Source organism: Pipistrellus kuhlii, unplaced genomic scaffold (genome assembly GCF_014108245.1).
Source record: "Pipistrellus kuhlii isolate mPipKuh1 unplaced genomic scaffold, mPipKuh1.p scaffold_m20_p_3, whole genome shotgun sequence".
NCBI classification, from domain to species: Eukaryota; Metazoa; Chordata; class Mammalia; order Chiroptera; family Vespertilionidae; genus Pipistrellus; species Pipistrellus kuhlii.
This window is the reverse complement of record NW_023425529.1, coordinates 14,507,792-14,524,904: the sequence shown is the minus strand read 5'-3', so window position 1 is coordinate 14,524,904 and position 17,113 is coordinate 14,507,792. Positions and strand designations below refer to the sequence as shown.

Below are 17,113 nucleotides of genomic sequence, written 5' to 3'. Positions count from 1 at the left end.
ATTTACTCTAAGTTATTTGCCATGTAGCAGAGAAAATAACAGATTTGGCTCTTGCTCAGCTGCCTAGGCTCCAATCCTGGCTCTATCATTTATGACATGTCCGAGGCCCAGTTACTTGGTCATTCCATGCTTGCCTTAGTTTCCTCTTATCTTAAATGAGTTCTGCTCAAAAGGTTATTGCAAAGACGAGATGAATTAGTCTTTAAAAATGCTTAGAATATCCGAAATCATCTTTAAAAATGCTTAGAATTGGCTCAGTGGATAGAGCGGCGGCCTGCGGACTGAAAGGTCCCAGGTTCGATTCCAGTCAAGGGCATGTATCTTGGTTGCGGGCACATCCCCAGTAGGGGGTGTGCAAGAGGCAGCTGGTCGATGATTCTCTCTCATCGATGTTTCTAACTCTCTATCCCTCTCTCTTCCTCTCTGTAAAAAATCAGTAAAATATATTTTTTTATATGCTTAGAACAGTGTCAGACTCATTACGGCTAATCTATACATATTCACTGCTGATGTTTGAGAAAGATTTGGTAGGGAAGGAGTTAACTAAACAGATGAGAACCTACACTGATAACCTCCTGTGAGAAAAAGAAAAAATTGCATCTGGGTATCAAACAGAATTAGCAGCCTTTGTTGGTATCTCTAAACCAGAGGTAAACTCTGCTGCAGAGGGGGGAGCAGGTCAAGAGCCGTTCCAGATGTCCACTACTTATGAACCCCAAAACCTGTGGGAAACTGCATCACTCAAATGAATACTTGCTTTATTTTGTTTGTGATCTTGTTCATATTAATGCCTGCTATATGGCTCTTTCACCGTTGGTAACTAGGTTTCTAAATTGATCTGCCTTTTGATTATTCTTCTTCTTTGCATTTTATATCTTAAAATTTCCCTCTGTTTTCTATCTGAATTATTCCCAATTGTTACTTTGTTAACCCTAGTCTAATAAATATAGAACTATCTTAAGAATGAGTCAACAAACATATTATATATTTAAAAGCCTCGAAGGGTGCTCACTTTGACAACCCATATAGTAAAATTGGAACAATACAGAGAAGATTAGCATGCTCTTCATAAGAATGAAACACAAGTATGTGAAGCATTTTATATTTTTGCTGTAGCCAGTGTGGCTTTGTTGGTTGGCATCCTCCCGTGCACCAAATGGTTGCTGATTCAATTCCTAGTCAGGGCACATGTCCAAGTTGAGGGCTCAATCCCCAATGGGGGGCGTACAGCAGGCAGCCAAATGATGTTCCGCTCTCACATTAATATTTCTCTCTCTCCCACTCTCTTCCTCTCCCTCTAAAAATAAATAAACATTTTATTTTTATAAAAAAAAAAAAAAAAAAGAATGAGTCAACAGAAAAATCATGGAGCCTGTAGATCATAAGAATACCAGTTTAGCCGAAACCAGTTTGGCTCAGTGAGCATCGGCCTGCAGACTGAAAGGTCCCAGGTTCTATTCCGGTCAAGGGCATGTACCTTGGTTGCGGGCACATTCCCGGTAGGGGGTGTGCAGGAGGCAGCTGATCGATGATTCTCTCTCGTCGATGTTTCTAACTCTCTATCCCTCTCTCTTACTCTCTGTAAAAAATCAATAAAAATATATATTTAAAAAAAAAAAAAAGAATACCAGTTTTATGAAGGTTTGGAGGAGTTGCCACTATTCAAAATATATTCATGGGGGAGGTGGAGGAGGGGGAGGGGGGATTCAAGATTTGTGTTTCTAGATTGAAGGGACTAAAACCACCAGTGAAAGGGAGGTATTTGAGATGAGGACAACCTGGTGCTGTCCATAGTGCCCTCCCCTCCAGCATGGCCTGCCCGCTTCTGAGAATCTATGAGTGTAACAAACTATTTTTTCAATAGCAGTTGTCTCCTAATCTGTTGGCCTCACCACACCTGAATAATAACCTACATCTTAAAACAGCAAGATGAACTTGAGAGAGAAGACTTGGTTGTTCCTTCTGATATTCTTTTTCCTCAAAGATGCAGTTTTGTGTTTTGGTTAAGAGTGTGGGCATTGGACTTGGACCAGTTAGCTTCACATTCTTCTGTGTAACATTGGACAAGTTATTTAACCTTCGTATGCCTCAATTTCTTTCTAACATATGAATAGTGGTATTCATATTTTGAATATCAATCAGTTTGTTATTAGGAGTAAATTATAAAACATGCTTAACTAATGCCTAAGAATATACGCAACTCAACAAATGTTAACTATTTTTACTGTTACTCTTATTATTTCCCAGCTTTTCACCACTCTTCCAAAATACTGATCTCTCTTAGGGCACTCTCGTCTTCTCACACTATGTATTATCTCTAACTGAGCTCATCTACTCCAGATTTCCATAGCTATATACTACCATATTGATTTGTCACCATACCTATTTGCTAAAACTCTATATATATTCAAACTAGGCAGATCTCCAGAATCTTTAGGTCCAAATACTTTCGGTCCAAGTTATTCACATTTGAATATCTCACAGGTACCTTTAACTCATCACTTTCCTCTTCAGATTTGTTGCTCTGCCATTATTTTATATTTTAGTGAATATAATATATTTTATTAAATATACCTAATTGTTCAAACCAGAAATCTAGGAATTTTATTTTAGTGAAGATCAATATAATATATTTTAGTGAATATACGTACCTAATTGTTCAAACCAGAAATGTAGGAATCATCTTGCCAACCACTTTCAATCATAAATGGGTACTAAATTGGGGGTGGGAGAAGCTATTCACAAACTAAAGAATGTTTATTATATTTGGAGAGAGTGAGTAGGGGTCAGAGGTACAATAAAGAAAGTGATTTCACATTTTATATCTTTTTGTACTGTTTGCATTTTTTAAAAATTTTTTATTGATTTCAGAGAAGAAGGGAAAGGGAGAGAGAGATAGAAACATCAATGATGAGAGAGAATCATTGATTGCTGCCTCCTTCACACTCCTTATTGGGGGTTGAGCCTGCAACCCAGACATGTGACCTTGACTAAAATCAACCTGGGACCCTTTAGTCCCCAGGCCAACACTCCATCCACTGAACCAAACCAGCTAGGACTATCCTGTTTGCATTTTTAACTCAAAAATAAAACTAAAAAAATCTGAGCAGTTGAATTTAGTTTCCTTTTATAACTAGGGGAAAAATTAACTTTTTCTTGAGCATCCCCAGAGAGAAGTTAATGGCAGAAAACTACTATAATTCTGGTGCTGGACATATAATAGGTGCTCAGTAAATATCTGATTAGTGATAAATGAACATTGTCATTTAAGTTTCCTTTTTTCTAGCCAGTGGAATGCTGTTAGAACTGAGTCTTGGCATCTAGAAGACTGATCAGGTACTTTGTGAGGAACAGAATCAGAATTTAGCCAGTAGTTGTTACAGACTACAATTTGTTTTTCTAAAAGGAGATACAGCCCTGAGATTAAGACAGGATTTTCCTAAAACATAGTGGCCTACCTGAAAAGTACCAGACCACTCAGTATTTTCTTTGATACTGTTGAAAGCCAGTATACCATGGTCTTATCAGAAGCATCATAGAATGAAGCTTTTAAAAAAATATATATATTTTATTGATTTTTTTACAGAGAGGAAGGGAGACGGAGAGAGAGTTAGAAACATCGATCAACTGCCTCCTGCACACTCCCTACTGGGGATGTGCCCACAACCAAGATACATGCCTTGGATCAGAATTGAACGTGGAACCCTTGAATCTGAAGGCCGAAGCTCTATCCACTGAGCCAAACCTGTTAGGGCTAGAATGAAACTTTTTAACAAGAACCTCACCTGTTATGTTTTCTCCCCTGTGTCTAGATATTATCTTGCACAAAGAAGATGTTCAAGTAATGTCTATTATAAAATAGACTACCTAATTCTTTCATGTTTGGCCTGTTCTCTTTTGGCTAGAACTGAAAGGTTACGACTTGTTCTATCTGTGAGGGTTTAAAGCAGTTTAGAAGAAAGCCTAATAATAAAAGCATTTACCCCTCACCCTTCACCTCTATTTCTACACTAGTTAATCTTCCTTTTTTTTTTTACTTCTCACCTGAGGATATTTTTCCATTGACTTTTAGAGAGAGTGAGTGGAAGGGAGGTAGACACAGAGAGTGGAAGGGCTGAGGATCAAACTTCCAACCAAGGTATGTGCCCTTGACCAAATTGAACCCAGGACCCTTCAGTCCGTAGGCCAAGGTTCTATCCACTTAGCCATAACAGCTAGGGCTTGCCTTATTTATTTATTTATTTATTTATTTATTTATTTATTTATTTATTTATTTATTTTTATGTCAGAGAGGAGAGATAGAGAGACAGAAACATCAATGATGAGAGAGAATCATAGATCGGCTGCCTTCTGCACTCTCCTTTTTTTTTTTTTAAATAAATTTTTATTGTTCAGATATTATAATTGTTCCTGTTCTCCCCTCCCTCTCCCCCCCCGCCCCCTCCCCCCCGACTCTCCTTTCTGAGGATCAAGCCTGCGATCTGAGTCCTGCATGAGAATTGAACCATGACTTCCTGGTTCATAGGTTGATGCTCAACCACTGAGCCATGCTGGCCAGGAACCTTCCTTAAATGCAAATTAGCAATAACTGCAGAATGCACCATAAATCACGCAGAAAATAAACATTGCATTAGAATGGGGTCTGTTATGTTTAATGGGGGAGGAGGTGCAGAAGTATAAGCCCAGGATTTAAATGAGTCATTTCCTTGAACTGCTTGTTCAGCAAAAATGTTGTTGTTTTCCTCTCTATTTTTGTTTATTTTTTCTTACAAGAATATGTTTCAACCATCAGAACAATCTCAGCACAACCAAAAACTCTTGGCTATCATTCATTAAGTAAAATTTTTCTGGTACTGTGATGTGTGTTTTCTGTCAGCTGAATTTTACAGGAATCGTTAACCACAAGGATTTCCTGAGGAGAAGCTCCCACATGCTGTGTCTGGGGTTTCTCATATTTCTTTTGGCAGCAGTAACATTCTCCAATACTACAGAATTATACTTTGAGTTCAGTGCTGATGATTTCTCTTCAAGGAAACAGCTTAACTGAAACATTTGTGGCTCTAATGTGCTTGAACCAAGGGAGAAAAGTTATAAAAGAGAAAATTACCTATCACCACCTACTCTGCCTTACCCTCTGCATGCACACAAAATCCTTCTAAAGCTGCCATCAACCTATAATAATGCTCACTATGTGAATCATAGAAATGTCTGTGTATTAGTCTATAAGCCGTAGAGCCCCAAACCTTCAAATATATGGATGAGGGCTGTTACAATAGGGAGCCTCACCTTGCTGTTGTAAAAGAAAACTAAAAGTAAGTTATTTTATACTGGGCAATTAGGTTTTAATACCAAGACATTATCTGTTATCTGCCTTTTTCACTTTTACTCTCTTGTGCTTGTACAGAGTGTGAAAAACTCATCAATATGGCTATTCTTTGATAATACGATTATCAGAAAGGACTTAAAACATTATTCCCTTTCCAACTATATATGTTTAAAGTGTGATTTTCTTTATATACTTCATCCAAAACAATAAATTGCAGCAGATTGAATGCAGAAGCAAATATAAGAATCCACCTATCTGTTATTAAACCAGACAGTTAAGATTTGCAAAAATGTGAAGCAATACACTCTTCTTAATTCCTTCTTTCCCTCCATTTTGGAAAAAAAATTTTCATTAAAATTACATTATTTACATTAATACTGTATATTCTGCACATCAGCTAAGCATTCATACTCAGTTTGGATCACCCATAGTAGATCTTCAAATATTGCCTTGAATTACTCAATCTGTGTTTTCAAACTAAACTGTGAACCATCAGAGTGGTGAAAGAACAAGAATGCTAGTTCATTTGGATGACCTTTTGAAAAGTTTACATACTTTATTTATTTTTTTAATATATTTTATTGCTTTTTTTTTTGCCCTTCTCCCTCCCTCCCACTCATCCCCTCCCTCCCCAGAGTTGTGTCCATTGGTTGTACTTATATGCATGTATAAAAGTCCTTCGGTTGATCTATTATCTCCCCCAGATCTTCCTCCCCTCCCCGCTGTAATTTGACAGTCTACTTGTTGATATACTGTCTCTATATCTTTTGGTTCATCAGTTTATAATGCTCTTTATTATCCACAAATGAGTGAGATCATGTGGTGTTTCTCTTTCGAAAAGTTTACATACTTTAAAAAAAAATTGTTTTTAAGGCAGTAGAATCCTTTCTTCAAATGAACTTCCATAGGGAAGAACAATAAATAAGATGGATCAAAGTGGAATTACACTAATTCAAGTGTCATCAAACTTTTTCTTTAACAGGACAGATAGTAAATATTTTAGGCTTTGCAGACCATATGGTCTGTGTCTCAGCTTTGCTGCTATAGTGCGAAAGCAGCCACAGACAATACATAAATCAATAAGTGTGGTTATATTCCAATAAAACTTTTATTTATGAAAAATTTTAACTTTTAAATTTCATGTATCACAAAATTAATATTAGTTTTTTGATATTTTCTCCAACTATTTAAAAATGTAAAAACCATTTCTTGTTCCCAATCATATAAAAATAGTCATAGAAGGGGGGATAAATCTGATCCAACAGTTTTAGTTTGCTAACTCCTGTCCTAATTAAAGACTCACTTGAATTTGTGAGGCACATTCTTGAATCCTAACTGTTTTTTGGAAAGAGGCTTGGAGGTGGGGATGAGTCCAAACTTCTTTTTTTCAAATTATAATGCTGTGGGGTTTTTTTTCCAGTTTATGTTACAGCTCACAAAATAGCAAAATAGAATATCTGTATCATAGATGTTGTTTTTTAGGTGACTAAGCAGAAGAGAAATAATGAACACTTTGTATTCCAAATACAGGGGTAGACCTGAGTGAATGTTTTTTCAACTATGAAATGGGAATAACAATAGATGATGGTGATGATGATACATCTTATAGAGTTTATTAGAGGTCCCATACACAAAATTCATGCAAGAGTAGGCCTTCCTTCCCCGAGCTGCCAGCATCGGTTTCCCCCTGGCACCCAGGACCTGTCCTAGCTTCGTCTGGAAGGTCATCTAGTCTAATTAGCATATTATGCTTTTATTATTACAGAAGATTGTGAGCCTCATCTAAGATGATGCATGTAAAATGCTTAGTTAAGCTTTTGCCACATAGTTTGGGTCAACTGTGTTGCTGTTGTTTTGGTGATAGCTGTTCTTGTATCTCTGACACCTAACATAAGGTCTTTTTAAAATATAAATACTAGAGGCCTGGTGCACGAAATTCATGCACAGGTAGGATCCCTAGGTCTGGCCAGCAACCAGGCTGATCAAGGCTTTCCCACTGCCGGCTGGGGCCTTCCTTCCCCAGCTGCCTAGCTGGAGCCTTCCTTCATTCTGCGCCACCCCCTGGTGGTCAGTGTATGTCATAGCAAGCAATCGAACTTCCAGTCGAACTCCCAAGGGGACACTTTGCATATTAGCCTCTTATGTATATAAGAGGGGATCAAGGTTTATTTTTAAACATATCACTAACTTTGTACTTCAGAGAAAACTAAGTTAAAATTAAATTTTGCTTTTTCTATCTAGAAAGAGTTGTTTCATAAATTTCATCCAGTAGTGATGGTGATCTTTCTGTTTGGTGGGGGGTGTGTGTGTGTGTGTGTGATTTTTTCCCCCATCTGTTCCAAAACCTGTGCTCTTTTCACATAACCTATATAAAGTTAAAGTATAAATTGAGTACTTATTATCTATAATATCATGTACTGTTCTAAGTGCTTTATATTTATGAACTAGGTAATATTATTCCTCCTATCTTTAGTTGAGACAGCTGGAGCATGAAAAGATTATAAATTACCATAGTTACCCAGCTAGTAAGAATTGGAATTTGAACTTATGGTCCAGATCCAGAGTTTCTGTCTTTAACCACTATATTCTAATGCTTTTATTAACTACACTGTCTCTCATTTAATATGCTTGGACATAACTCATCTCAGTTAACTTTCTTGGAGTTTTAAGTTTGTTTTTTTTTATCATGCTGGGTACTATGTGTGTTATTTATAGTATATTATAATAATACATATTTGTGCTTGACTAGATCAGTGAATATGATGGCATGATACAATTATAATTAATACTGTACTATCATTTCCTAATTCTTATTGTCTTCAATTAATAACTGTTTTTCACTATAAATCTCCTTAGGAACTATCTATAGCCAGGATTGGCTATTTTGAAGCAGTTTACTCTAATATTAAAAAAATTTGGACAAAGAAATTTCTTAACAAATCTATTTATATTCCTAAATTAATTTTTCTTTGTTGATACTCAAAAATATCCATATGTTTTACTTAGTTTTCCCCTTTTTTGGATCCCTCTGTTAAACTGTTTGTTGGTGTGTGTTTTTAATGTTAAACTAGTGGCACAGTGCACAAAATTTGTGCACATTAAAAGGGAATTAATTAGAAGAAATATTTTATTATTGCTATTTGCCCTTTCTCTATAATAGAAGTGTCAGAGATGAAAGAAAATTAGTAAAATGTATATTAAATCTCCCTCCAGTCAGAGTTTGGGGCATGCTGTGGGACCGAGAGTTAAGTCTCTGTCCACCACTTTCACACACTTCAAAACTCAGAAGATCCAAACGTGGTCAGCTCCACCCCTACTGGGTGAGACCCAGATCCGGCCGGCCCTACCTCCTTCAAGCCCTCCCTGGCGTGGACCATGGCCTGAGGTCCCCTGTCAAGCCCAGTACCATCTCTTCCCCATCCCCCTGCAGTGTCATGTCAGTGCTGAACTGGGTAGGATGCATGCAGGCAGTGTCACATCCCTAGCCAGGGTTGCAGTCAGGCAGCTTCACTTCAGCACTGGGCGGGGACGCACACAGACAGCTTAACGTTAGTGCTGGGGGTGGAAGTCCCTACCCTGGTCCTCAACCTACAGACTGGGACACTGTAACAAACAAATTAGCATATTACCTATTTATGTGTATAGATGGTATTGTGACATAATTCACTTCTTTATAGATTAAACCTTAAAGAATTTGGGCATACTGGTCATGATAGTGATGTTTGGCATTGAATTTGGCCTCTAAAACTTGAAATAATAATGATCTTGATATATGTTTTATTTGATATCTCTTTCAGAATTCTCCACTTTACCAGTACTTACAGGATCTGGGGCACACAGACTTTGAAACATGTTCTTCTCTGTCACCAAAAGCAGAAAAATGCACAGTGGCAGAGGGACAACAAAGGTCTCCTACAAGAGCCCTGCCAAAAGTAAGGAAGCATGCTCTTTCTCTACGATTTAATCTTTTGTTCTTTGCCTTACAAAAAAGCAAAAACAAAAACACCTTGTCCTCCCCCACACTGGTAAGACTTTATTTTTATTTCATCAGTAGTGCAAAACTTCCTGTTTAGATAAACATGAATCCTTGCTGTTTCAGACTATCTCATGGGTTATTTATATAGTAAGTGGAAATGAATATGGTTGAAGATCAAAATATATTATTTATTTAAATGTTGAAGTTATCTGGAGAGGACCAGAAAAATACTAAAACATTAATGAGAACCCAACTACTAGGGCTGTTATATTAACTGGAATTGTTTTTTCTTTAAATGTGTTTTTTAAGAGCACAAATTATAAGAAAACACATTGATAAGGTATTTCATAAACAGTTTCAAGGATATGTGATGGAGTGAGTATACTTACCTTAATTTCTAATGCTTTTTATGTTTGCAATATTACATATTTTTATATAATACATTAGGGACCAGCTGCACAAAATTCATGCATGGGGGTTGGGTGTCCTCAGCCCAGCCTGCACCCTTTCCAATATGGGACCCCTCAGGCCTAAACTGGCAGTCAGACATCCCTCTCACAATCTGGGGTTGCTGGCTCCTAACCACTCGCCTGCCTACCTGCCTGCCTGATTGCCCCCTAACTGTTCCCCTGCCAGCCTGATTGATGCCTAACTGCTCCCCTGCTGGCATGATTGTCCCCAGCTGCCCTCCCCTGCGAGGCAGAGGGGACTGGGGGACTCCAGCTGGATGAGGTTGGGCTGATGGGACTGGGACTGAGGCTAGATGAGGCAGATCTGGGAGGACTGGGCACCGCCATCTTGTGGCTATGAGTGCTGCAATCTTGTGAGAGTGTGGCAGTCAATTAGTATATTCCCTCTTTATTGACTGTGGGCACCACCATCTTGTGAAAGCATGATGGTCAATTAGCATATTCCCCCTTTATTAGATAGGACACCTCATAGTTTCTGTACAACATTATAAGGCTAAGATGCTAAAAGAATCTCCATAAATTATCCTGTATAAAAAAAGGATAATATGCACATTGACCAAACAGCAGAACAACTGTTATGATGCACACTGACCACCAGGGGGAATGTACTCAACACAGGAGCTACCCCCTGGTAGTCATTGTGCTCCCACAGAGGGAATGCTGCTCAGCCAGAAGCCAAGCAAGCACAGCGGCGGAAGCAGTAGCCTCTTTGGCCTCCGAGGCAGCACTAAGGAGCAGTGAGCTGAGCCGTAAGGAGCAGCAAGCAGGAGGGCAGTAAGGAGCAAGGGCTCCTAGACTGCGAGAGGGATGTCTAACTGCTGGCTTAGGCACGGAGAGCAGGCCTAAGCCAGCAGGCGGACATCCCCGAGGGGTCCTTGACTGTGAGAGGATCAAGGACCCTTTTGTTTTATTTTTAAAAACTATTCTGTTTTTATACAAAGAATTCTAATTTAATAGAGAAACATAACCAGGTTACCTAATTTTTTGAGCATTCTAGTTTAATCAGTGTTTTATTATAAGATCAATTATTTTTGGGAGGTAGCTTTGAAAGTTTTCAATTACTCATTTACTCTGGGGTGATAGATGTCTTTTCTCCTGTCTTTTTTAAAAAATCCCTAAAAGTGAGGTAACCAAGCTAGGCTCATTTGCAATAGCAGAGTAAATACCAGAGAAATTGTTTATTATTTTGTTTTTTGTTTTTTGTTTTTTACTAACAACCAAAGGGTAGGAGTTAGAGTTAGAGCTCACATGGTTCAGAATCAGTTTATTAGTCCTCTGTACTTAAACTCTTCCTGCTCATTGCTCCTTTTAAATATGGATGTTCCTGGGAAGAGTTTTTAAAGGAAAACCTACAGATATATCTAATAGATTATAGATTAAGACTTTAATTTGGGATTACTTGACAAGAAAAGACAAAGAAAGGGACATGGGATTAACTTACATTGACTTGTGTGTGTTCAGGGTGTGTGTGTGTGTGTGTGTGTGTGTGTGTGTGTGTGTGTGTATGTGTGTGTGTGTGTTGTTTCTGGTAGGTTTTCAGTCCTTTCATTCATGACAGGTATTTTTACATATAGAAATGTTATTAGTTTATAAATAAACTAGAGACCTAGTGCACAAAATTTGTGGACTCGGGGCTGGGGATGGGGCTGTCCCTCAGCCTGGATTGGGAGAGGGCTCAGGCCAGGCCAAAGGACCCCACTGGTGCATGGCTGGGGAGGGACCACAGGAAGGTTCCATGGCATGTTTGGTCCGTCTCGCTCAGTCCCGATCAGCTGGACCCCAGCAGCAAGCTAACCTACCAGTCGGAGTGTCTACCCCATGGAAGTCAGTGCATATCATAGTGACCAGTTGACTGGTTGACTATACTCCCCCTCATGGTCAGTGCACGTCATAGTGACTGGTCAGCCAGTCAACTAACTGTCTGTCCCCCCTCGTGGTCAGTGTACATCATAGCAAGTGGTTGAGTGACCTTAACATACCATTAGCATATTATGCTTTGATTGGTTGAACGGACAACTAGATGACCAGACACTTAGCATATTAGCTTTTATTATATAGGATAAAATGAGGGTTTAAAAATTCATTCATTCAGAAATTGTAGAACAGTAAAAAGCATACCAGATATGTTTTTCAAAATTACCACATGTCTAGAAAGTTTGTTTAGTCTTCACTTACTGTATGAGCTATATTTTTCTAAAATGAAGTTTTTCTAAATTTTGGGCAACTAAATTTTAGAAATTTAGTTCCTTTTCAGTGATATATTTTTGGAATTCCCCTCAAAATTTTATTCAAACAGTAAAGTATCAGTTACTTATTTTTTTAGAAAGCAACTTTTTTGGTATAATGTGAGTTCATGATGAAACAGCCCTTAATATTTATTGCCTTTTTTAACTTTATTTTTTAATGTGATTGTGAAGTACTTACTGAGTAGTCTGTACTGGTATTATCACCATGGTATTATCACATTTATTGTCTGTACATTTTTCTGATTTCTTTTCCTGTGATTATTTATTTTATTTTTTGAGAGTCACTAGTTTGCCTTTAATTGATTTTAGCCATTAAGCTTTTAAAACTCCATCAGTAGGAGAATACTTCTCTTATAAACTCATATTTAATTTTCTTTGACATTAAATAGGCTCTTTATTGTTTACAAGGTTATTTCTGAGTTGCAAAGACTCCCATGTTTTTCCTATATTCCCCCATGCAATCTTGGCTGCCATAATCAGACAGACAAAAATCATGAGGACCCCCTTTTTTTGTATCTGCAGTGGAAGTTTAGAATCAGGCCTCTTCTCTGCTTGATCTGTTTTCTCTGAGAGATCCCCTGTACTTTCTTGCCTTCATTGGCCACTTATGATCTATTCTCCATCTTCGCTGAGTTCCAGACCTTTGTTAGACATTTCCACTTAACTGTGCCCCATGAAACTCAGATTCAACAGATCTAAATCAGTTTTCCTGAGCTCCCCACAAACCAAAAAATTTTTTTTATATAATTCCAAATTGTACCCTCCTAGTTATCTTACAACTTCCCATCACTCCCAAGTTGATTTGGTCACAAAATGATATGTGAAGTCAGCTTTTATGTCTCTAAAATATAACCTTAATCATTACCATTTTTGTTATCCTAGTGCAGGCCTTTGTCATCATTTAGCTGGACTGCTCTCCTAATCATGCTCTTGGCTACAGTCATTCCCTGCCAGTACAGCCCCTGAACTGTTGCCAGTTATTTTTCAAAATGCTGATTTTTTTTTTTAATTTTTATTATTTCACTTCCTTGCATCAAATCCTTAGTTGGCTTCTCACAGCCTATAGGATAAGATCTAAACTATGTGGCATATGAGACCAAAGTCCTTTCAAACTCATCTTAGTGAACCTTTTTAACTTTATTACAATTCCCTTTTTCCCTTGGGCCCTAGCTGTTTCAAACTGTGCCACCAGCTCCATGGCATGTTCTTCCGTGGCTCTCTCCTGTAATTATCCAGTTTCCTTGCCGGAGTGTTTTAACCTCCTTTGTTGTTACATTTCTACTCATCTGTTAGGGCTTAGTTCCAATGTTAGCTCCCCTTGGCCTCTTCCTTTCCCACATTTTTCACACTTTACATTGGGTTGTAATTATTTGTACTGTCTCTTCTGTATCAAGTTCTTGACAACCGTTATGTGTATTCATCTTCCTTCCCATGATTGTTTTTCAGTACCTGAGACATAGTAATCCCTCAGTGAATGTAAATTCCCATTTGCTGGCATGCTCAGGAAATGGACTATTAAGGTATATTGAATTTGGAGAGTGATTCAATAATATGCTTTTTATTTCAATGAGACAGTTTTTCTAAAATTAAAATTTCTTTCTGCCTTAGTATTAGGGAATGATCTTGGAGAACCCTATGGTTTTCCTCTGAAATACATACCATCATCATTTTGATACAATTTATAGTGTACTGAAGATAAATGGGCTACATCAGGATGACTCTGGTGGCTCATTAAAAAATCACATTTTCAAGTCGCATTTCAAACTTACTGAATCTGAACCTTCCGTTTGGGAGCTCAGGATATGTTTCTAACTAAAATCAAATCCAGGTGATTTTGATGTGTAAGTAAATTTGGGAACTAAAAAAGAGGCTGAGACATACTGACAAAACATGCAGCCTGAATGATTTTCTTCCTTACCCTGATAATTACATTCATTAGATGTAATTACTTGAAGTTTTTCTACTATCTGGTTGTAGTTTAATAATCCAATGTAATATCATTCTTCTCCTTCAGCGAGGCATTCTGTTAAAAGTGGCTGAAACCATCAAAAGTTGGATTTCTTCTCATTGCAATAAGAAAGATGATTTACTTCACAAATTGGTGAGTGTTCATTTTACTTTCTTTGTCAATATTCAGGGCTCCAGCTTATTAGTGAGAAAATTGATAAATTAGAATTTGTCTTGCTACTGATTTGGACAGTGATTAATTTTTATTAAAAATTCTGGGCAGTTCTGTAAAAGGAGATTTTCCACTTCATGAATTATTATTTTTATTTATATCTTTTTATTTATCTTTATTTATTATTATTATTATTATTATTATTATTATTTTATTGATTTTTTACAGAGAGAAAGGGAGAAGGATAGAAAACTAGAAACATAGATAAGAGAGAACATCAACCAGCTGCCTCTTGCACACCCTCCACTGGGAATGTGCCCACAACCAATGTATATACCCTTGACCGGAATCGAACCTGGGAGCCTTCAGTCCGCAGACCGACGCCCTATCCATGAGCCAAACCAGTTTTGGCCACTTCATGAATTATTAAATAAAGTTGGTTGTGTCACCTAAGAAAGAATAAGAAAGAAAAAGTAAACTCTTCAAACAAATTGCATTTGGGCTCCGTATTATCTTATAGTTCTTAGAATTTATTAGTCACTTAGAGTAGAATATTCTTGGTAGTTATTGAAACCTTATTTGTTAGAATACTATTTTCCACTGCTATCTTCCTCCATTGACAGATACTTCTCTCAGTAATGAAGGGATTAGGAATATATCCATTAGTTGGATCTTCTTCTTTTTCATTAGGAACATGACTGTCTTTATCCTTATCCCACAATCAATGATTATATAATTTAGGCAAAATCAAAAGTGGTTCCTCCCTAACTTATTTAAATAATCTGACAACTTCAGCTTGTTTTATTTTATGAATTTATTTACCATTGTTTGACAATTTCATATGTAAAATTTAGTCTCCAGGACTGATAAATCACAGAATTTTCCAGAGACTTGGAATAGTCAATATTGACAGTCTTTGTGATTCCTGTGAGGCTTGCTTTTTTTCTTCTCTCTGACCTCTTGTCCCCCAAGAAGGAGTACCTCAAGTTTTTATATCCTAATAATTCAAAATTTAATTTATGAAGTTCTCCTGGTTCTCAGTAGGAGAAATCAGATTACAAGTAAGCAGGCTTTCAGGATCCTCTGCTGGCCTATGACCCTAAGATAATAATAATCCTAATATATAAAAACTCTTGGTCCTAACGTCCAGTAATGACGGAGGCTCAACTAACTGGAAGTCAGTCCTGCAGTCAGCACTGGGTTGCTGCTTTCACTGCAGGCGTGGTGCCCCAAAACTGACTACTGAGAGAGCTGCAAATCAGGGCCAGAGAGAGGCCTAAAGAGAGAAGCAGATACAACCATTGCCTCTATGGCAGCTTTTGATCAGGACTCGCTTCTCTCTTTCTCTCCCAGTCTGGCCAGCAGCTGAACCTCCATTTCTCCAGGCCTCCACTGGGGCTGCTGATCAGCCCCACCTTTTTAATCAGGCCCCATTGATGGGCCCAGAGATGCTGGCATACAGGCCCGGAGCAGCCAGGCCCGGAACAGCTCGCTCCTCGCCTGCCCCTGCCCCTGCCCCTGCCCCACAGCTGCCTCTCAGACATGGCTGGAAACTTTTGTGGGAACTTGAGGGTCTGCTGAATCAAGTGATGAAGGCTTAGGTCTGGATGTGTTAAGTTAGTATAGGGCTGGGGTGTTGATCTGTGTTGATCTGTGAGTGTGAGTGCCTTGGGTGGGGCCTGGATGAGGCTGGTTGACCTATTTGGAAATGTCTTTTGTGTGAAATGTATCATTGGGCATGTGGTGGTATTATTGATATGAGAAAATGCTAAGTAACTGATTTACTATCTGAAAAGGGATTTACTATCGGGGAGAGGGAAGGAGGAAGAGACTGAACAATAACTGCACCTATGGATGAGGACAATGGGGGATGGGGAGGGGGTGGAGGGTGGGGTGGGAACCTGGTGGGGGGGGAAGAAATGAGGAACCTTTGTAACAATATGAACAATAAAGATTGATTAAAAAAAAAAAAGAGAGAGAGATGCTGGCATAGAAACTGATCAATCAGAACCAAATCTGGGTGAAGTGTGAGGAGCCAATGGTTCCCTGGGAGGCAGAACTTTTGACGCTAATTGGCATAGAAACCAACCAATCAGAACCAACTTGGCCGGCAGAGGACAGCAGTTGGGGGCAAGATCAGGCCGGCAGGGGAGGGCAGTTAGGAGCAATCAGGCAGGCAGGCAGAGGGGTTAGGGGCAATCAGGCAGGCAGGTGAGCAGTTAGGAGCCAGTGGTCCCAGATTGCAAGAGGGATGTCTGACTGCTGATTTAGGCCCAATTCCCTGAGAGCTGCCTGATTGGAGAGGGTGCAGGCTAGGCTAAGGGAACCCCCCCTCCATGCATGAATTTTATACACTGGGCCACTAGTTATTCTTATAAATTATCATTTATAAGAAAAATGTTTACAAAGTGCTTTCACATTTTGATTTGGCAATCTAAACACTAAGGTTTGGGTGCATTCACCAGCTGGAAATCCTGAGGTTCAGACCACTCAGTTTGATTTAAGAATACTGATTAAGTGAATTATTCAAGAATCAGCTAGAAAGTGATAGAGTCAGAATTTGTATTCCGATCTCCTGGTTTCTAAGCCAAGGCTCTGTACTATAATGCACTACCTCTCTAGCTTGAATATTATTATGTTTTGACTGACTTAAATTACTTTTTTAGCAATCCAAAAGGGCAAGTTCTCTGTTCAGGGTTTCATCTTTATAGGTGTGTTGAGAAGGTCAATGAAGTATCTTGTCAACTACATAGAATACCATCTCTATCCAGGTGGAGCCATCCTCATTCTTCAATGATACTAGGACTGTGATAAGGTACATGGATCCATAAACATTTTTCTGTGGTTTAATCATAGTCTGTATAGTCCTGATCTTTTCATTCTTGGTTCTTTGTCACTGGCCACATATTTTATGTTTTTTTCTTATAGTATTAAAAAATAAATGCCTTTATAGCAACTATGATAGTAGTGATATTA

At 38.3% G+C, this 17,113-nt stretch overlaps 1 protein-coding gene and 1 non-coding gene across 15 annotated transcripts in view; both read left to right on the top strand.

Annotated features, from left to right (window-relative positions):
• Positions 1 to 17,113, top strand: part of VEZT (vezatin, adherens junctions transmembrane protein) — a 57,836-nt gene that overhangs the window by 14,895 nt on the left and 25,828 nt on the right. For 9 of the 14 annotated variants that reach the window (XM_036458693.2, XM_036458692.2, XM_045587652.1 and 6 more), the window contains 2 exons: positions 9,124 to 9,258; positions 14,033 to 14,119. In XM_036458693.2, coding sequence (XP_036314586.1) covers positions 9,124 to 9,258; positions 14,033 to 14,119 — 222 coding nt within the window. Of the gene's footprint in view, positions 1 to 9,123; positions 9,259 to 14,032; positions 14,120 to 16,803; positions 16,953 to 17,113 lie in introns of those variants that run through there. The other 5 variants (XM_036458698.2, XM_036458696.2, XM_036458703.2 and 2 more) reach the window with 5 other exon arrangements.
• On the top strand, positions 1,003 to 1,109 carry LOC118730980. The gene has a single exon (XR_004991704.1). It is a non-coding gene; the product is annotated as a U6 spliceosomal RNA (small nuclear RNA).